The sequence below is a fragment of the Papaver somniferum genome, unplaced genomic scaffold (assembly GCF_003573695.1).
Source record: "Papaver somniferum cultivar HN1 unplaced genomic scaffold, ASM357369v1 unplaced-scaffold_10, whole genome shotgun sequence".
Classification (NCBI taxonomy): domain Eukaryota; kingdom Viridiplantae; phylum Streptophyta; class Magnoliopsida; order Ranunculales; family Papaveraceae; genus Papaver; species Papaver somniferum.
The window spans coordinates 16,574,705-16,596,781 of NW_020618825.1; the positions used below are offsets into that span (position 1 = coordinate 16,574,705).

A 22,077-nucleotide genomic window follows, 5' to 3' on the forward strand; every position below is an offset into this window, starting at 1 on the left:
CATCATAGTCCATATTCAGATCGCTACAAACACAGACTTATAATGTCTTTAATGTGTTTTCCTGCTCTAATATCATTTGAAAAAGCGGTGGTCTAACAACCTCACCCAATATTTCTCTTAGCAATCTGTATGGACTAACTCCAATATACTTTCAAGAGAATCAACTAGACAGTCAGACTCAATCTTAAGAAAAGCATATCAAAGAGTTATATCTCAATCTCTAAATTCAATCCGCGAGCCTGATTGAATATAAGAGAACTAACTTGAACGGTACCAAAGACCAATGTTCAAGGATCAACCAATTTCAATCAACAACCAAAGGTTGGATTTCCCAATTGATAGATTCAACGCAAAACCTGTGATATTTCAATTATATAACAAAATATAATGCGGAAAGGAAATAACACAAACACCAGAAGTTTTGTTAACGAGGAAACCGAAAATGCAGAAAAACCCCGGGACCTAGTCCAGATTTGAACACCACACTGTATTAAGCCACTACATATACTAGCCTACTACCAATGAACTTCGGACTGGACTGCAGTTGAACCCCAATCAATCATACACTGATTCAAGGTACAGTTGTTCTCCTTACGTCTCTGATCCCAGCAGAATATTACGCACTTTATTCGCTTAGCTGATCTCACCCACAACTAAGAGTTGCTACGACCCAAAGTCGGAGACTTGATAAACAAATCTGTCTCACACAGAAAAGTCTATTGAATGGATACATCTATCTCCCACAGATATGCCTACGAGTTTTTTTTCAGTATTTTGATAAATCAAGATGAACAGGAACCAATAGATAACCCTGACTTATATTCCCGAATAACAACCTAGTATTATCAATCACCTCACAATAATCTTAATCGATTAACGAAACAAGATATTGTGGAATCATAAACGATGATACGGAGGTGTTTGTGACTAATTTTCTATCTTTCCTATCGGAGATATAAATCTCAAGAAAATATTACGATTGCATCACGATAGAAAACAACAAGATCAGATCATGCAACTACAGAGAAAATAGTTGGTTCTGGCTTCACAATCCCAATGAAGTCTTCAAGTCGTTAACCTACAGGGTTTTGTAAAAAACCTAAGGTTAAAGGAGAATCGACTCTAGATTCTGCAACTAGTATCACACAGGAGGTGTGGGGATTAGGTTTCCCAGTTTCTAGATTTCTCATTTATATAGATTTCACATCAGTGTTTGCAATCTTAGTTACCTTGGTAACAAAGTATTCAATATTCACCGTTAGATGATCGAAAACCTGATTAGATTCAATCTAATATCTTTCAAACGTTAGATCGAACTTAGCTTGTTATACACAAATGAAATGCACCAATATTTAGGTTTGAGTAATCGTACCTATATGTGTACACTTAGTCGTTTCAACAATAGTTAACCAATGGTTAGCCATATGAGCACTTTCATATCAACCTTATTCATCTTCACCATAACTAGTTCAAATGACTCAAATGAAACTAGTTAGAGTATTGTTCAATTGCTTAGATCTCATAGAAGTATACAAGACACAACCGAAGGAAAATCGATTTTGATTCACTCGAATCAATTCATGAACATTATAGCCACGGTTTTCAAATATTTCATTCCTTATTATATAAATGTTTTAGTTCATGAACAAACCGATTTTAGAAAGTAACATGCTTAGGTATGCAAACAGGTACGCATACTTAAGTGACCGGATTGAGTTTGTTTTTCACTTCAAACTCCAGTAGAAATTCACGGACGTGAATCTTCCGCAAGTATGCATATGGGTACACATACTTACCCGGATTCCCAACAAACGCCAGTATGTATATGGGTATGCATACTTTAGGTTCCCGGTTTTGGACCTATACACAAATGTGAGAACACACTATGTTTATATCCAAACATGGTTACATGTTCTAAACTATCATTTCAATCATTGAAACTTTCTTAGAGGATGTTAAAATAGTCGTTATCCACAGACTATTTTCATCAAAGCGATTTTAAATTTATTGAAATAATCAACATGACTTTCGTCACGAGTTAAGATGAACTTGGCTGAAATGAAAGCTTATCAACACATATTTCGAGAAATAGATAAGCGAGATAAACTCGGCTCGAAATAGAAAATGTGTATAATTGAAGTCTCTATAGCAATACGACTTTTGTCTCAAATAGGAGATAGAGCAGATAGACTTTTAGTGATAGATAAGTTCAAGTCTCCACATACCTTTTTTCAATGAAGTTCCGCAAGTTCCATTGAGTAGTTCTTCGTCTTCATTTGATGAAAGCCGTGGAGGTTAGAGCTCAACTACACTTATTATCCTAATCCGAGACTTAGCTATAAGTAGACTAGAAATCAAGACTTACAGTTTTGGCAACTAAACCTTACAAACAAGCTTGAGATAGCAACGCTTGCGAGTTCGACCAACCAATGCTCTAACATCCATATCCAATTAGTTTCGATTCAGATCCATAAGGATAAAACAAGCCTAAATCAATATTACCACTAAGATATCGAATAAGTGTTTAACTTCATTCCAATGACATTGAGTTGGAGCGGAACTGCATCTACCAAACAGATTGACTGAAAAGGAAATGTCCGACCTTGTACAATTTGCAATACATAAGAGCACCAATTGCACTTCAATATGGTACTTTTGGACGAAAAAGTTTTACCATCTTTTTTGGGATGAAACGGGTTTTTATTCACACCAAGTAATCTCACGACCATTGAAGAACTCAATGGATGTGCTTCATCCATATAAAAATGTTTTAATTAATACTTTTTCCTTATAAGTAGATTAATGGACAAATATCTCATTTGAGACATGCTCAATTTATAAACCAAGACAATACCTGGTTAATTTTACCAAGATATTTCATCTCAAATTCCTTTTGCAAATAAGCAATGGTTTCGGTAAGCTCTTTTAGCGTCCCAACAAGATTTAGATCATTAACGTACACTGCAATAATAAATCCAGTACTGGACTTTTTATTAAAAGCACATGGAAAAATTGAATTATTAATATATATATATATATATCTTTTTCAACTAGTATTCACTGAGGCGAATATACCACATTTTTCCATATTTTTTTAGTCCATATAAAGCTCATTGAAGCTTTATTAAGTATACAAACGACTTGTTTTCTTTAGGGAAACGAAATACTTCAGGGAATTTCATATAAATGTCACTATTAATTGACCATAAAAGAAAAAGTTGTAATTATATTCATAATACACATATCAAGCTTTTCGGAAGCTGCCAAACTAATGAGAAATAGAAATATGATTGCATTCACCACCATAGGATAGGTTTCTTGGTAATCAATACCAGGTATATTTTTGAAAAACTTGTGCAACAATTAGAGCTTTATATATATCACAATTTCATTTTTCTCGTTTTTCTTTCGTGCGAATGCCCATTTGTATCTGATGACTTTTATGCTTTCAAGAGTTTCAACAACTTGACCAAGAACTTTACGTATTTCCAATGAGTTGAACTATGAATGAATTGCATCCCTCCATATTGGAAAATCTTTTCTACATCAAAAATCTAAAAGTTAGGGTTCAGGATCATCAATGTTTTCTATGACATCCAAATCAACACTAAAAGAAATCTCATTGTTTTGAGGTACATCTAACTCCTCATGTTCAACTGTGCATCGGTATTTGATTGATCAATCAATGTTTTAGAGAGAATTGTTTGTTCCGGAATGCCAATAATTGATCTCTTCGTGGAACTGAATATTTTGCACCAAGATGTCTTCCACGCTTTAAGCGTATCGTAGACTGATTTGCATTATCATGATATCCTTCTAGGATTATTTCTTGCGCTGGAGCATTTGTAGAAGTTATATGTGATTTTGTTATCCTGCATGTATCAGTAAATGAAGTAGGCTTGCAATGTTTTGCAAATGTATAATCCTTCGAACCGCAAGTTTACGTTGGGTTATACGAGGTTCAAAATGGGATAATGATGGTTTATTCCAACGAAATTTCACGACATTCCTTAATCTTTAGATTTTCTCCCCTTAACGACAGGAAATTTGACTCATCAAAATGGAAATTAACAAATCTTTCTTTAGAGGCATCTTCTATTTGAGGCTCTAAATATCGAATGATAGATGGAGAGTCATAGCCACCATAAATGCCAAGACTATACCGAGGACCCATTTTTTATCTTTGAGGTGGAGCTATTGGAACATATGATAGACGCCTTTATGTGTCTATTTTGTTCTCAATGTTCTGTATTGTTAGACTCGATTAAGTACTTATTGTGTTATTTTGTGTTTTTGTAGATGTTTTTAGAGAAATAAGCCTTTGCGGCGAAATGAGCTCGAAAAGTAGTGTTTTACACCCCAGGATAATGTACCGGAGGCACCTCAGAAATGCACCAGAAAGCGTCCCAGAAATGTACCGGAGGAACCCAGAAAAATTATTATTTCCACCCCAATTGCTAAAGGGACACCCATACAGGATTAGGGGGAGGACACTTTTCTTCTCGTAATTCAAATTTCATTTTTGGTGGAAAAATATATTCTCTCCCTGGCAGATTTTCAAATTGATTTTCGATGGATTTGTGGAGAGACTAAATGGCTGGAATTAATTGGGTCATATCTATTGAGTATAACAAGATTATTCTGAGTGTTGGAATGAGTTAAATTTGGCTAGAATCTGCTAACTTTCAATCGAGAGTTAAACAGGGAAAATACGCTCGAGTTCTCTGTGAGAGGAATTTTTGGGAAGTTTTGTGGACTAAATGGGGAAGATATCTGATCTTCTTAAGTGTTTATGCAACTATGGAAGTATTACAGCTCATATGCGCAGGCAGAGGGGAGGGAGAAGATCATATCTCGGCTGACAGTGAAGAAAATGGAAAAAAATATTTTCCGAGTAATGGAGAATTATATGGAGTGAATGAGCGAGATTCGATGGGTCTGTTGGCTATAAATAGGTTGCTGGGGTTGAGCAGAGGGGGTGTCGAGAGTTTGGGGAAGTTTTGGAGGCTACAGAATGAAGAACTCACGAGTTGCAGAGCTGTCATTTTTCTGCTGCTGATGCTGATGAAGAACACCAAGAACAGGAAGAACGGACTTGCACCAGCAGTCGTTTATCGTGGGTCGTAGATGTGGGTCTTAGAGCTACAGTAACAATAGCACTTCTTCTGTGTCGTTCATTTTGGACGCTTTCTGTGGGTCGCACATTCACTGTTTTATTATTTCATCTCCATTTTCATCCTTGTAAACACCCTTTGAGCAATAAATAAATATTTTGAGAGTGTTTTTATCATGATGAGCTAAACCCAACACTGGGACGACGGAGGAGGTCGAATTTCATCCATGTGGTAATTTCATTAATTCTTTTATTTACTTTTTGCACAAATTTTAATTGAATTAATATTTTAAATTAATTACTTGTGATTTCATTTGATGGAGTATGCTTAGTCCTAGGGATTTTTGATATGCCATGCTTAAGAAATACAAGTAATATTTTATAAAATCTATCTTGGCAATAAACTAGAGTTAATATTTGTTTTGTTTTTGAACTATAATTGCTAGAATTAATTTCTGAACCATTTGAAGAAAAAAAAACGGCCGAATCTTTAGTCCCAGTACTCTTGCCCATATTGTTAATATTTTTTGTATATATTTTTATTTTTAAATCTTTACAAGTCCGATCAACGAACTTTTACTACCACTTTCAACACTATAACAACATACACTGCACAACCAAAAGTTCTAAGATGAGGAATATTATACATAAGTTGTACACGTGAGTATTTCAATAGTTGGTTGGACGGTATTGTTCAGAGCCAAAACTTCTATTCAACTACGCGGTTAGAATACATAAAAATTATGATATTGGTCTAATTATTCGAGATCACACAGGTACCCTCCAGGGCATCAGAGGCGAATTCTGCAATGGAGGACATGATGCTGAACAGACAGAATGCTTGGCTTTCAAAGAATCTATTTTATGGGCCAACACTTTAAACGTGTATAATGCTATCTTTAAATCTGATAGTCTGAATGTAGTAATCTCTATTAAAGGTGCAACCCTTCATGTACATTGGGTGAAGCAGGGGACGTAGAAGAAATAAAACACCTTCTATGTAATATGTTGTTAAGTCAGGTCAGTCATATTAAAACAAACAATTACGCAGCTCATAAAATAGCTAACAAACCTAAAACTGATAGAGTTTCTTTTGAGTTTTTGGAAATCATCCCAATAGAATGAAATCTTCGTTTTGTTTCCAAAAAGACTTCAAAAAAACAACCCCTTAAGAATACCTACGCACCATTTAACAAAACTGAAAAAGAATTCCACAATTGTTAGGTTGTTACATAAGCATGGCATAAGGGTGGACTCGAGTAAGACCGAGATTCTTCCAACTGATAAGTGATGCATAAACATGAATGTCATGCAATAGCAGATCATGACACGCGTACCAAAATGTGTCTATCTCATGTCAACAGACATGCTCGACTGTAGGCTATAAATAGCCGTTTTGTACTCCATTTTGAAGATAAATGAATATTGTAACAGAAACAAGAGTAATAAAATCTCTCTCCATTTTCTCCTATTTACGAACTTTGTGAATTAGAATCTGTGTCCCCGTATATGCTGCATACGTTAACTTAAGTTGGTGTTATTAACAGTAGTACACCACTTACTACATTTCTATATTACTGTTTGATTAAACGGCAAATAGTCCGGCTAGCTAATTAGATATAACATGTTATCAGCACGAATTGCTATGTGGATATTGACGTGGGGCGGACGATACGGAGAAGAATAATTCTCTTCAACCCTAGCATATTTAATTTAACTATTATTAAGTAATTTATGCATATAGTTTTTATACTGTCTAACTCCGTTTCCATTTTATTAGGAACTGTTAAAAAGAGATGTTAGACGACTACCGTGACATGTGTATATGCTGAATTTGGCATAAATAATTATTGCGGTATTTGAAGAGATATCCAAAATAGGTATGTATTAGCAACAACTCATATTTGTGATATTATTCGATTTTCGAATTTAGCCAAATATTTGAGTTTTATAGATTTTGCTATTTTCCTCTTTCGCCAGCCAACAGAAGGTTTTTCCGCGTCTTTTTTGGATAGCGTAGAGAATAAAATTACCTTTATTGGTACACCAATAATTTTTGGTGTTAACGGTTTTTAATATCGGCAGAGCGAGGAATTTTTGCATCCTGAGGGATAGCAAAATTTTGATATTCCTTCGCTATAATAATCTCCGGAATTCAGAGTTGTTCCACCATAGGTCGAATGCGATGAAAATGGACACTGGGTTAACATGGTTAGCCAGTCTCTATCAGCGGTCCTTGAAATGACCTGCAATTGATATCGAGACAATTTCTCTTAAAGAATGTGTTCATATTTCAACTTCGATAAATTAATTTCGTCGACCCTAACTGACGAAGTTGGATATTTTTCGGTATCATGTTAGGGCCGTATGTATATTACATTTTGAATGTTTTCTTTCTTGTTTCACCATTGATTTTTGTGGTAAATAGTTCGGCTTAATTTTTGGAGAAGATATATGCACCGTATAAAAATGTTGTGGTGAGAAATAAGGAGAGCTGCATATTTTGTGCCTCTATGTGTACCCGCTAGCTTTACGGCGTGCATTATTTGTGCCAATTATATGCATCGACGAGTGTTAATGAGCTAGTGCTTAATTTGCTCTTTGTATATGTTGTGTGAACAAAAACGAGTGTTGCAAATGTTAACTGCGCCTCGTAGATATACAAACGTCGAGCGATAATGAGTGTTGCATTTTTGTAAATGATATTTAGGGTTAATATCATGTCTTCTCGTCTCCTGAGCTATTATCTAAAATCACGAATTTGGTGAATTAAATTTGCAGAAGTGCCTATGCAAATAAGCCTATCTTTGGCAAAGAAGGAAGATACAATTGTTGTAGGCCTATTTGATCTGGGAACCATAATAGTTATCAGGTTTGAGAATCTGATAAACCCTGTACCACCAGAAGTGGAAAAATACGGGACGATAGCATAACGAAAGGTTTAAATAAGCCATCTTTGAGCCTGGTAGAGCTCTGCTATCGTTGTGACAGACATGTTACGTGCATCTGAAATGTTGTTCATTATGGTTGATCTCTATCGGTCGTCTTGGCAGGACTGGTACTGATATTGAGATAGTGTCTATGGTCAAAAAATTCGTTTATAGTTTACTGTGGATTTTACATGACAATGTAAACTCTTAAAATTATTCCAGCTGGACAGTAAACGAGAGAGGAAACTTGATCAGTTACCTCTCCTAGGTTGCGCGTTATTGTTGTTTTCTGCACCCAGTTTATCCCTTATTAGGTTGGGTAATGTAGAACTAAAGGTTCTGTTGATGAGACATTCCCGCCTGAGGATCAGGGTGAGAATCGTCGACGATAATAGTTTACACAAATTATGTCTCATCTAAATTCTCACACCGAGAAATGACTGAGGTGTTGGAGATTACTTTGTTGCTAGATTTAGCAAGAGTACGCTTGCTTGATTCGACGTAAATTAAAGTCCTTGCAAGGCATACCATGCAATCATTGCGATTGTTTTGTCTGGATAACATGCTTACAAGCATAGACGAAAACCTCTTGTACGAGGTATGCCAATCTATCAGATAACGTCCATATTCTCTTTGAGTTTGGAGTAGATATCTTTCCTGACGAGGAGCACATCCATAAAAGTTGCGTTGATATCTCATGGAAAAGAATATCTGCATGTTTAAACTTGGTACCAATGGATTATGATATCCTCATACTCTGGAGAATGATGTAAGATCGTTTATTAACTGATTATTAACTGGTTGTTGATAATGTTCAGAGTAGCTACTGAAATTGTCGTGGATAGATATCCCCCTTTGCAAAGGAATTATCGACAAAGTTTATATGATTGGAAAATATGGATCTCTGTCCATATTGAGTTGTTCTCTCACTTGTATCTTCTTTTAGGATCGCAGTCCTAACATCCAAAAATTTTAGTTTGGAAGATGATGCTTATAAGAAAGCATAATGAGAGAATTAAGGTCGCTTGTTTTATAACGCTAACCTTGACAAAGAGTTTCCATAGACACTAACCAGGTTCCTGGAAGTATGGTCTGGCAGTCATACATGACTCGACATATCACTTGGGTGGTAACTATGTATCTATACTCGTATAGATTTCAAAAAAAAACTCTTGTTTGTCAGTCGTTGATGTTGTATCATCCTAGTGATGCTCTGGGCATTGATGGACGAGCTACATTCCACGGTTGTTACTACTCTACTGCAAGATTTGCAAATTTGATGAGAAAGTCTTCCCACCGTTTGGGGGAGGAAAGGTTGTCGCCTAAAAAACTGCGTGATGTATCCTTGTTTGTACAATGATGAACCAGGATGTATCTCATCTTGATGATTTCAGCAATGAAATACATGTTGAATATTTGATATCTTCAGAAATTGCAAATCAAGTTGCTTTCTTTAGAAGCTGTGCATGTAGTAGATAGTGTGTCATTTAAAACACACCACAGCGTGGATGACTAGTTGACTTAAAATATTCTGCGCCTCCTAAAAGGAAGAACCGGTCACAATCATTTAAAGATAGCGCTTTCAAAGAGACTATCAAAGGAAGATCTAATTTCTCTGAGTCTAGTTCTCCTAATAAGAGAATGTCCCTGCAAAGGCTGTGAAACCTCAAAATGAGAGGATTTCCATAAGGCATGCATACAATAGAGAAATTTGCGATCGTAATTCAATGATTGTTAATGGCATAGTAAAAGTATCCATTGATACTGCTGTAGGTGTTGTTGGTATAAACCACTCTCTATGGGAATGTCATCAAAGGTATGATTGGTTAAACTAGGAGAGATCGAAGCAGAATAATGTCTTTCTTGCAAAATGCATAACATTGGCACTGCAACCCGAACACTATATAATGTGAGCCACGCTTAGCCGCAGGTGGGTGTTTGCAGTTCCGACATCCGAAAATGTAACCCAGAGTGGCTACAGGTGGGTGTTTCCGCATAGTGAAAAAAGCAAGGTCAACTAACGGCACAAAGTCTTTCACAGATACATGAGATGGATTTCGTTGAGACATATTCCCTGTTATGGATGAAGCTACCTCTTTGCTATTTTTATGGCAGTCTTTAAGGACTCGACGTGCATCCAGAAGATGTGGTTACTGCAGATCTGTATGAAAGACTAGATACAGAAAAACTGCATACAAATTCCTGAAGGTTTGCACCCATCAGTAGAATTACCATGTCATATACATTCGCCCAATAAGGAAGAATATGGTCAATCGCCTAAGTGAATGATTTTATTATCCAGGGATATTTGAGCCATCTTATATGCTCATAAACTTTGCATTGACTAGTTTTGATTAATGCAACATCTACTTGATTGTAACTACTGAAGAGATCTCAACCTGTTGGTTGAGCATTGTAGATGGAAGTCCATTAATTTCGTCAACCTTAAAGGTTTGGACATGTTTAATGGACAAGCTCACACAATTGTAGCTACGCGATCTCTTACTTTAAAGATTGATCGGTTAACATCTCAGCAAAGGAGATGTATCACTCTATGGTTTGTATTACACGAAATATGTGTAAATGGTATATTAGATGAAATATGCTATAGATACCTGATATTAGGTGTGTGGTAAACATGTAAGTCTGGTTCTACCCAGCACCAATATCGAGACATTGGTCCGAAGAAAACCCCTTTCATCTTCGTGGTACCATTAAGCTTGATCTTTTGCATGAAAGACCGCTGGATGTCTCCCACAGAGAAAAGATAATCAGAATGTTTAAGTTTTGATTTTTGGCAGGTTTAATAAAGAAGCTAAACATTTTCCTAACTAATAATCTGGTAGTAGAGGATACTTGTTCATCCTCCGATCGATTACGATTGTTCAGACAAAGCTAGTGGAGAATAAAAGGATGGCACAACAAGATGATCATTTAGAAATTGCACAAAGGTAGATCAGACCAAGTTTTTCAACTAAAGTAAGCTGAAGCTGCTGAAGTCAATCAAAGATGGTTCTTGATCTTTATGCAATACTATCAAACAGAATGATCCACTGAGACAACTACTCACCAGGGGGAGTAAAGCCACAGAATACTATGGATATTGGGAGCATTGGACATTACGTCGTGTACTCTTTTTCCCTAGCCAAGGTTTTGTCCCACTGGATTTTCCTTGTCAAGGTTTTAATGAGGCATGCGAGTCCAATGATACCCGCAGTTCGACATATTGTACTCTTTTTCCTTCGTCTTGGTTTTTGTCCCTCTGGGTTTTTCCGGACAAGGTTTTAACGAGGCAACATCTGCGGACCCAACGCTGTTCTGAGGACTCATGTTTTCCTACGTTCAGGTTTTTATCCCAATGAGTTTTCCTGACGACGTTTTTAATGAGATAACAATCTTAGAACGGTGATCACCATCTTAAGATATGTATATCTATAGATTTTCCTGAAACGCGCATATGATGTCTAGGCACCGTTATCTGGCGTCGTCCATTGTACTTTTTTTCCGTATGGGGTGATTAACGTCTTTTCTGACCTCCAAGTGTTCGGGTTTTGACCCAAACGGTTTTTCCCGAACACAACATTGTTGAAGGAAGAAAAGTTACGGTAATCAACACCGTTTTACAGCTACCAAGATTATAGTTTCTCTTTCGATCAGTTAGATTTTCCTAACGAAGTCTTGACAAGATAACATTTTGGAATGGTGGTCCAAAGAGAAGTGTTACGTAAGCATGGCATAAGGGCGGCCCACCATTATATTACGGTCTCAAATAAATCGAGTAAAACCGAGATTCTTCCAACTGATAAGTGATGCATAAACATGAATGTCATGTAATAGGAGATCATGACACGCATACCAAAATGTGTCTATCTCATGTCAACAGACATGCTCGACTGTAGGTCAAGATTTGAAAAACACCCGTTAAAACGGTCACACCCATATACCGTGGCCGCGGGGGACCCCAAATCCCGTGCCTATATAATGCCGATAAATAAGAAATAACAACAGTTTTTTAGACCATTTTTTTTTTCTGTTTTCACGTCATTTATAACCGTTTTTTAATAAAAAATAATATAAAAATATTTTCTTATAATTTTTATATTTTAAATTAAAGATTAAAAAAATACAATTAATATTTTAAAAATAAAAGAATAAAATAATAATATATAGAAAACATTATAACAACGTTATTTGACCCGTTATAACTTTTTCATTTTCTATTTAACCGTTATAACGCCCGTTATTTTAGAATAACGTATAAAAAATGCATTTCTTTCCTAAATAACACGATTTTCGTTTGAAACGTGCTCACATTCGTCAAAACGTATCATAACGGTCACGCTCAGTAGCCGTAAACTGAGCCGTGACTAGTTTTTCAAACCTTGCTGGAGGCTATAAATAGCCGTTTTGTACATTTTGAAGATGATGAATATTGTAACAGAAACAAGGTAATAAAATCTCTCTCCATTTTCTCTTACTTTCAAACTTTGTGAACTAGAATCTGTGTCCCCATATATGCTGCATACGTTAACTTAAGTTGGTGTTATTAACAGTGGTACACCACTTACTACATTTCTAAATTACTATTTGATTAAACGGCAAATAGTCCGGCTAGCTAATTAGATATATAACATAGGTAACTATGTCGTCACTATTAAAGGAAATAAAATTCCAAGTAAATAAAATAAAATAAAATAAAAGCAAGTCTTTGTGTCTCACTTTTCTCAAATACCATCTTGAAACGTTTTCTTTCTTCTGTGAAAAAAAAAAACCTAATGGCTTCTCTAGATAGTGATATTAACATGGAGGATTCCAGCGCCGCCGCAGCGCCACCGTGCCAACATCCATCTTCATCATCATCAGCTCTTCCAAAGAAACCTAAGAGATTTGAAATCAAGAAGTGGAATGCTGTCGCCTTATGGGCTTGGGGTAAGAAAACCTAAACCCTAATCTTGATTTCGATTTTGATTTTTCAGAACAAAAAAGCGAAGAAACCTGTTTGATTTTTGGTTAATGGGTTGGTTTTTGGTTTGATTTTGCAGATATTGTTGTGGATAACTGTGCTATTTGCAGGAATCATATCATGGATCTCTGTAAGTAGTAGTAGATTTGTTTTTTTTTTTTTGGATTTTAGTTTTTTTTTTTATTGATTTGTGAATATGAGTTTCTGACGGTGGGAGTGGTTTTGATGATTTAGGTATTGAGTGTCAAGCTAATCAAGCTAGTAATACAAGTGAGGAATGCACTGTTGCTTGGGGTATGTACTAAAAACCTAATCCTTAATTTATGATTTGTTGGTGATTAGATTATCAAGGTTTGATTTATGCTTACGAGGATGAATTTGAGGTTTAACATGATTTAGTCTCTGCTTGTTGTGTAGCATGTTTAGTTAGTTTAGGTTTTCGTTGAGTGTGATTGTTGTTGTTTGTTGGATGAATGTGGTGGAGTGTACTCTTGTGCAATTTCTGACCCCTCTAAGTCATTGAAGCTAAGATCCAGATACTTGGTTTTCTAATAGTTATTTTCCCTTTCTGAACTCCATTAGTGATGAAGTAGCTCCTTATTATATGAGTTATGTATTCTTGATTGTCTAACCGTTACCCAGATTCTCTCTTGGGATCATCTGAAGGATGTTTAGTTGGAAACATCATTGCACTCCATTGCCTTAGCTAATGTTGTTCAGTAAGTACTCGCATAGGCGTAGACATAGGAAGAAGACATCCTCTGGTTCTGATGTTAGCGACTCAGATGATTCACGGGTTGGGAGGGCCAAAAAGCAATCCCGAAAGATTAGTAAACATCGCCGCCATGAGGTTGTTGCTGCATGATAAGTGTAGGTGATTTCCAAAGGCGTTATATCTCAGTTTATGTTTTGTGAGGCCTGGCGCCAAGCCCTTCACCTCGCTTAGTGTCTAGGCGTGTCTATGGCTCCCCAGACGATCAGAAAAAAAATAGTTCAAGGCAGTAAGTATGTGAACGACATTGTTCGCAGACTGATAGAGCAAAAACTTTGATGATTCCTTATTCATACATGGGTTTTATGGGAAGAGTGTTGGCTACTTGGCTGTAGTAATAAACACTGCCCAACTTGTAAAACTCTTAGACTGTTATTCTGAACTCCCAAAAGTGCAAGCACCTCTTGAGAAACCAGTCCTAACCCTTATCGGGTAGGAACCTTGAAACTTTACTTTTCTTAAACCGTCCTCCTGCATAATCTACTCTTCAGCAAAATGGGACTCGAGTTCATGTGACAGTCAATAGCTGATCTAAACCTAGTCATAGTCTGTCTGTAACATCTTTGGGTTTAAGCTTGTCCCCACCCTCGTCCAATAATCTGAAAGAGATTAAAAGAGTGAACTGAAGACTGGGGTATTATGATGATAGTAATGCTTGTGACTAGAATGATGTAAATTTTTGATGTGGGTTGTTGTTTGATGTGGGCATGTCGGTCCAATCATAATATGGCATGTGTGATATGCATTTAGTTAACAATCAAACAATATTCACAGTGGATGATTAATTGCTCCAATTTCCAAAAAAAAAAATTTTCCTTTTAACAACCCATAGAACAATGTTTGATTTTGACTAACTTAAATACCATATGTCGTATTCTAATTGGTTCCCCATGCCCACATCGAACAGCAACCCACATGTAACCTATGCTTTACTCAATAGATGCAGTATCTTTATCATGTCCAAAATGTCGAAAAGGTCTTACCTGTTTTGTCTAAGGCTCTAACCTCTGACTTCGAACCATTCTGATAATTTGACATTTATTGGCTTTCTGATAATTACATCATGTGAAAACTCGCTGTTCTTTTATCTTAACCATGGAGGAGCCATTGTTAAGCTTAGAAGGAAAAATAGTTGCACCACTTGGATTCCGATGGAATTGCCATTGTTAAGCAATAATACTGTTTTTTATTTTCTTATTTATGCCTTGCATTTTTATACAGGTGTATGCAACCACGCATTCCATTTCCATTGCATCAGTCGTTGGCTAAAGACCCGTCAAGTGTGCCCACTGGGTATGTGTGCACTTCCCTTCACGCCTCTTCTATGATCCTTACACTTTAGATGTTTGTTTTGTTGCTAACACTGGGATTTGTTCTCATAATTTGCAGACAACAGTGAGTGGGAATTTCAGAAGTATGGCCACTAGTAGTAGGATCGAGAGCAACCAAGCATGGGATTCGGTTATCTGTGTTGTTTCTGTCACAGTGGTGTTAACCTTTGAACTTGAACAGAAATAAGAACTTAAAAATAGGAACTTTTCCGTGATTTCCATTTACTTGGTCTTTTGTTTCAGAGTTAGCTGATCTCATATATATTATGTTAGATATCAGTATATGAAAACGCTATGATTTTGAATGATTTGCTGTATAGTTCTTTTAGGACGTTTTGCTTGGTATGAAGGAATGATTTATTACTTGTTTATATGATCTGTGTTCTGTTGCTTTTTGTGGAATTAGTTGTCATTCCGAAGACTGCATCAGAACACTGGAACCATGTTGTTCCAAGCCTTGTTCTGGCCTTATGTGCTGTGAATCCTTGGTATAATGGAATGGAATTTGCTGCCACAAGCAGAGCTGAACTTGCTGTAGATACTAGATAGATACCCTATGCTCTTCTTACCGTAGAATGGAGAAGCCTTCATATTTAATCCCTCTATCTCTCACTTGCATCGAGTTGCTTGAGCGCGAACCTTATACGCTGCTTGATGTTAAGTGAAAAAAAAATTCAACTCAACGTCCCTCGACCACTTCCCAATTTCAAAACAGGTAGGAAAAATAAATGCAAAAAAAAAAAAAAATCGACGCCTGAGAGATTCGAACTCTCGCGGGGAAACCCCATGTACTTAGCAGGCACACGCCTTAACCACTCGGCCAAAGCGTCGGGTATTGATCTTATTATTGTATATGTGCACTTGAATCATGATGACATGATGCGTGGTATAGGTTGTTTTAGACTGAGGCTGTCTTATGTTTACCCTCATGCATGCATACTGCCCCCTCAGACCGTTTGTTTTTTCTCTTGAAGTCTGTGGGAAATGGAGCCAGATTTTAACCCTCTGACTCTATCACAACACAACAAGTAGCCCTAAATGTGTAAAACTCTTTCTTCCAAGGGTCGCATTTGAGGGTTAAGAGGTAAAGTTGGACCTGGACATAGAAAGGTCAAGTGATTCCAATTTTTTACTATAATCCAGCTCTTTTTTGCGCACCCAACTCCAATATTATAAGACTTGATAATGGTGACGATGATTTTCCCTTCAAGCTACTTGGCACCCAACTCCAATATTATAAGACTTGATAATGGTGACGATGATTTTCCCTTCAAGCTACTTGTGATAATGGAGTGTTTGTATTTCCCATTGGTTTGCCAAATTTTTATTATTATGTTAAAACAGTTCAGAATCCAGGCATCACCATTCCACTCTCTGCAGAACAACCGTCCACTCTGCCGACCACCAAATTTAACTTATTCATCGAAAAGCATTTGTTCCATTGGCCCTGATTGGCATCATGCAAGTTTTTCAAAATCCCGAAATTTGAAGCTCCATAACAAGGCTGAAAAAAATTCTTCAAAAAATTAGGCGCAGGCGCAAAAAAAATAATATTTTTCATTGTCAGACCCATAATTAATTTTAGATACGGTGACACCCATAATTATATAAAATTTTGAAAAATATCATGACGGGTTATGCATCCTAATTTTTCAGGGGTATAATTGGCAACACAACTTGGATATAACATATCTAAAAAACCGCCTCTTGGAATTTTATAATTTTTATATCGTTGGAAATATTTTAAAGAGACCTACACAACGAGTACAAACAACAATATCAAAAAAAAAAATTCATGAAAATATCAGAGGTGATCATCATTTTAGGGGAGAAATTCGAAAATTGGCTACATATTCATTATGCAGACTCCAAAAAGGATGCATAACACAATATGCATACACCACAAAAGATGCATAACACGTTATGCAACCATATTTTCATGCATCAATTATTTTGGTTATACAACCACTAAAACGATGTATATGCCTAAATCCAACAGAAAAAACAGACGCATAACAAATTATGCAACCATTTTCTCGACTGGATAATAAGTTATGCATCTGCATTACTTTTTTATGCATCTATAACACGTTATGCAACCATTGTTTGGTTGATTTTACTGCATACAGAAAAATTGATGCATAATGCGTTATGCTACCATATTTACGGATGCATATCATGTTATGCATCCATTTTCTCGATGCATAATGCATTATGCATTTATATTTTGGATGCATATCAAGTTATGCATCCATTTTCTTGACTGCGTAACAAGTTATGCAACAGTTTTCGATTTCATACCTAATAAAAAAGATGCCAGATAATGTGTTATGCATCTATTTTCTTGACTGCATAATAGTTTATGCAGACATTTTCTCGACTGCATGACATGTTATGCAGTCATAACAGCATCACCGCTTCATTATCATCCATCAAACCACTGTCAATAGCAACTCCATTAGCAGCACTATAGCAACTACGAGAACACCAACTGATTCCCGCAGCTCTCAGTAACCAACAACCAACCCCTAAATTCTATCTTTCACATCAGAAACATTCTCAACTCCAACTAATTTGTAATTGAACGCAAACCCATCTCAGATTTCTTCCATCTTCTCCAAAATCTCTCTTCAATTTCTGCCCTATTTCAAAATCATATTTTCCAGGTCTAAAATGAGTTTTATCAAATTGAAGAAAACAAATACGTCCACAATAAAATCATCAAAATCCGAAGCAACAAAAGAAAGATTGGATTGAGTTTTAGGTTATGTCTTCTAGGATTTTGATTGAATTAGATAGAAAGATATCAAAATAAATATATTGTTAATGGTGTTTTCGTCGTCATATTTCTTATTCCAAAGATTGAATCTTCAAAATTAACAGTAGATGGTTATCTCTGATTTCGTAGTTCCTCTTTTTGCCTCTCGTTTTATGAATAAAGAAAAGAAATCTCGGAATAACATAATTTTATACAATTTGGGTGTGGGAGAAATTTTCACCAAAAAAATGGATGCGCGTCTGTAGATTTCTGGGCGTGGATTTCACAGTGGAGAAAATCTGAAGAATGGGTATGTATGTAGTTTTCACATTTCAATGCCATCAGCAAAGCCCATAAAACTTATGTGCAAATTCGCAGATTTAACATGACTGCAAATTTTTTGCAGGACATTGCATTTGCAATGCAACGAATTCTTTGCAGCAAGTCAAACAGGGCCGATTAAACTACTTTGCACCAACAATGTCCAGGTTATTGAATATTTTTTGTCAAATAAAACTAGTTTTACAATAAAATGCAAAACTCTTTAAATGGCTATAAACGTTGCTTGTATGCATAATTTTTTGCCCCTTCCTTATTTGTAATTTAAGTAGAGCCATTGAGGGGTTTCCATACAAAATGGGTGGTTTATTTTGAATGTGGTGGGGGCGGGCTTGGATAATCTAAGCTGCAATTGACAATCAATCGATTAAAAAATTGTGGTTAAAACTTAGTGGTTATTCAACTAAGATCTCACTTGGTCTCTAGAATGGTCTTATAAAAGAGACTCTTGGCTTGTGTCATTTGGAATCAATCCTAGCCAACTAAGATCTCACTCTCAAATATTGTATACACATTGTTCTCAATCATTTCGAAGAAGCCGGCGGGAGTGTAGTTTCTTTCTTTTGTTCAAGTTAATGACAAGCGCAAAAGAATTCAAGGAGGCAAGTAATACAAGGACCATTTGTGCCCTGTACCAAGCCCTTAGTGCACGAGACAAAGAGACCATCGAGCGCCTGCTTGCGTCGGACATTGAGTGGTGGTACCATGGTCCACCAGCTCACCAGTATATGATGCGATTTCTCACCGGGACCGGTTCTAACAGTAGTAGAACCTCCTCAGCATCTTCTCTATCGTCCTCAGATGACCATGAATATATAGAAGATTCATCCTCATTCTTGTTTGTGCCAAGTGTTGGAAAAAAATGGGTTTCACAAAGGATGAATGACACAGAGAAGAAAGTGTTGCACTCCAAAACTTTCAAGGCTTGTATAAATTTCTTTTAGACAAATATTTCTACCCTCCCAATAACAATTGGCGATTACAACAGGTATGCGAAATATTGCCTTCAGGATACAATGAAAGCCCTGCAACGAAAACTGAATTCAAGGTTTGTACCCCTTGATTCAATCAAGAACACACAAAGAGATTTCTGATTTCTGATGATGCTTTTTTTTGAAACAGAGAAAACAGATTGATTTTTCTTATATGTTAAACGAAACTGGGAGAAGCTATTTATAAAGGGTTTTGCACCTGTTGGGAATAGGTTTTTATTCGCCAACAGGTTTCTATTCACGAAACGTCAGGTTCCTTCATCAACAGACATCAAATAAAACCTTCAGTTCAAAAAATTCTTCCGGGAACGTTGCCCCCTTGAAACCCCCACCAGGGGCGATGCCCCCCAGGACCCCCTTTGGTTAGCGGCGTTGAAAATATTCCAACACCAAGCTCTATCACTGCTTTTGATTCGTTAGTCATAGTGGAAGGGTGTGATCTAAGTCGTCTAATCTCGTGGGTTCATGTTTGGACAGTTAGTGATGATAATGGGATCGTTACACAAGTAAGAGAGTACTTCAATACATCCCTTACGATTGCGCGTTTTGTGCACAATTGGAATAGCAATACTAATCAGTCTTCATCTTCCAGACAATCACGCACTTCTCCATTGATTAACTCGGCGGTCTGGGAGAGCAAGCTCTCAAGCACAATCGGAATATCCGTTCCAGGCCTTCTCCTTGCAATTTAGCTGGACAGAAAAGTACCACTCCACAATTCATATGCCCTATTAATGCCCATCCATCTCATGGTTATATATCATATAATATACACTACCTCTAGCTGTAATATCTACACTATATCTTATCATAATAAAAATTCTTCTTTTAGAGCTTCTTAATGTATCTATTGCATGCCCCTTAAGTGGAGAAGATAAGTTTCTTTCATTCATTCTTGTGATGATGCATGGCAATGGGAAGCCAAGTCGATCTTGATGTACGTAACAGCTTATTGGTACTGAATAGAAGTCTGCTCGCTAATCATTATATATGACGGAATTTTGGTCATGGCTATGTTGATTATGAACTCCAAATAGGTGCGTCTCTATTTTACTTAAACTGTCAAGCTCTGCAGCAACTTCTTTGATTGTAGGTCTTACATAAAATTCAAACATGTGCGTATATAGGCTACCGAACAAAATATATCCTAGTTTGATGGGACAAGTATATGGAACTGGAAATTGCTGTTAATCCTAAATCCCAGTATCCATTGCGTCTTATGGGCTTGACCCAGTTATAGGATGGCCCTCCTTTGAAAAGATTCTATCTAGGGATGAGCAAAGGATGCGGATTAGGGATCACCCGCGTCCAATCCGTCAAAGTTGCGGATTTAGAAAATCCAACCGTGTCCGGTCCAATTATTCGCGGTTCAGCGGGTAATACAGACCGGATGCGGATTGACCACGAATTTAATAAAAAAACAGGTATTTCCGATTAATTACGATTTAAACCCATCGTTCCGCACTGCAACACCACCAAACCGAGGTAGTAGAAACAAAAAAAGTGATATTCAAATCCGATGTGTATAGTTTCAGTGTATTGCTATTGGATGATTATTATCAGGGAAAGCACCAAACCAATTAAGCTTCATTAGGCGAAGAAGTTATTGATTTTCCAAGATGGGTACAGTCAGTTGTAAGAGAAGAATGGACAGCTGAAGTATTTGATGTTGAGTTGAAGAGATATCATAATATTGAAGAGGAAATGGTGCAGCCATTGCAAATTGCAATGGCTTGTGTGTCGACGGTACCTGATTCCAGACCTGGGAAGAATGGCTTGTGTGTCGACATTACCTGATTCTAGACCTGAAAGAAGTTTGAGAAAGTTGAGAAGAAAGTTCAGAAGAAATAAGTTTGATAAAGATAACAAGTTTATATGTAAAGAGGATATATAAAACCGATATTTCCAATATTATCCTTAATACTTCTATTAATTTTCCTTACTACCTTTCGGTGCAGGTGAACTCAAGGATTTCGAAATCCAACCGCATCCAAACCGCTAAAAGTGCGTATTTGAGAACCCCACCCGTATTTGGTTCATAGATCTTGTGGATTGGTTTTCACCCACAATTTTGCGGACGGATACGGGTGAAATCCGCGGTTCCGGACTTTTTGCTCATCCCTAATTCTATCTATGTAATCCAAAAATCATTTGTTGGTCATAGAAAATGCCGACGTATGAGACATAGGTGAAGTCAAAGAAGGAAGAACAGGCCACTCATCCAGTTCAGACCCTTGAGAGGCCGAAGCAGCGAGTATCTTACAAGCTTCTTTTTGGGCGAGAGAAAAAGCTATCACCAACTTCAGTATCGAAGGGGATTATGAAATACTAATCAACTATCTCAATGGAAGAACAACTGATATCTCTTGGAGTGGTAGGAGCATCATCGAAGAAGGAGATAAAATAGCTATAACTTGTCCTCAATTCCTAGGTTTTTCTTTTGTAACTAGAACAGGAAATATGGTAGCAGATACATTAGCAAAATTAGTCAGATCTTTGCATTCAACTATGGAATAGACAACCAAGCCACCTTATTGTATTACTCAAAAACTATTAGTAGATAAATCTAATACGTGGAGGACTCAGTCGTCAATATTGTATGGCTCTACTATGATTGTACCACAGACTCTTCAAGGGTCTCAGTTGTTTCTTTTAATGAAATACTTATTCACAATAAAAGGGTTGCTAGAAAATGTGGGATGACCTGATAAGGGGGTAAAAGTCAAAGTTAGGTTTTACTATGAGTTGTGAAGGTTTATGACGAACAAAAATCGCCTAAGCCAAGCATATGGCCGTCCGAAGACTTCTATAACCACATGGATGGAGGAATTGGGGTTGATCTTCATAAAGAAAGAGAAAGATCGGAGTAATTTTTGGTT

At 36.7% G+C, this 22,077-nt stretch overlaps 2 protein-coding genes and 1 non-coding gene across 3 annotated transcripts; 2 read left to right on the forward strand and 1 right to left on the reverse strand.

Annotated features, from left to right (window-relative positions):
- Positions 1-12,755: 12,755 nt before the first annotated feature.
- On the forward strand, positions 12,756-15,511 carry LOC113326900 (RING-box protein 1-like). The gene is made up of 5 exons (XM_026574565.1): positions 12,756-12,972; positions 13,086-13,136; positions 13,241-13,300; positions 15,000-15,071; positions 15,168-15,511. Exons 1-5 carry the CDS (start codon positions 12,819-12,821, stop codon positions 15,203-15,205), a joined length of 375 nt encoding a protein of 124 aa, XP_026430350.1. The 5' UTR covers positions 12,756-12,818; the 3' UTR covers positions 15,206-15,511.
- Positions 15,512-15,857: 346 nt separating this feature from the next.
- Positions 15,858-15,939, reverse strand: TRNAS-GCU. Its single transcript has one exon. It is a non-coding gene; the product is annotated as a tRNA-Ser (tRNA).
- Positions 15,940-18,728: 2,789 nt separating this feature from the next.
- On the forward strand, positions 18,729-19,900 carry LOC113326455. Its single transcript, XM_026574182.1, has 2 exons — positions 18,729-19,111; positions 19,564-19,900. The coding sequence occupies exons 1-2, from the start codon at positions 18,782-18,784 to the stop codon at positions 19,888-19,890; spliced, it is 657 nt and encodes a 218-aa protein (XP_026429967.1). The 5' UTR covers positions 18,729-18,781; the 3' UTR covers positions 19,891-19,900.
- The last annotated feature ends 2,177 nt before the right edge of the window (positions 19,901-22,077 follow it).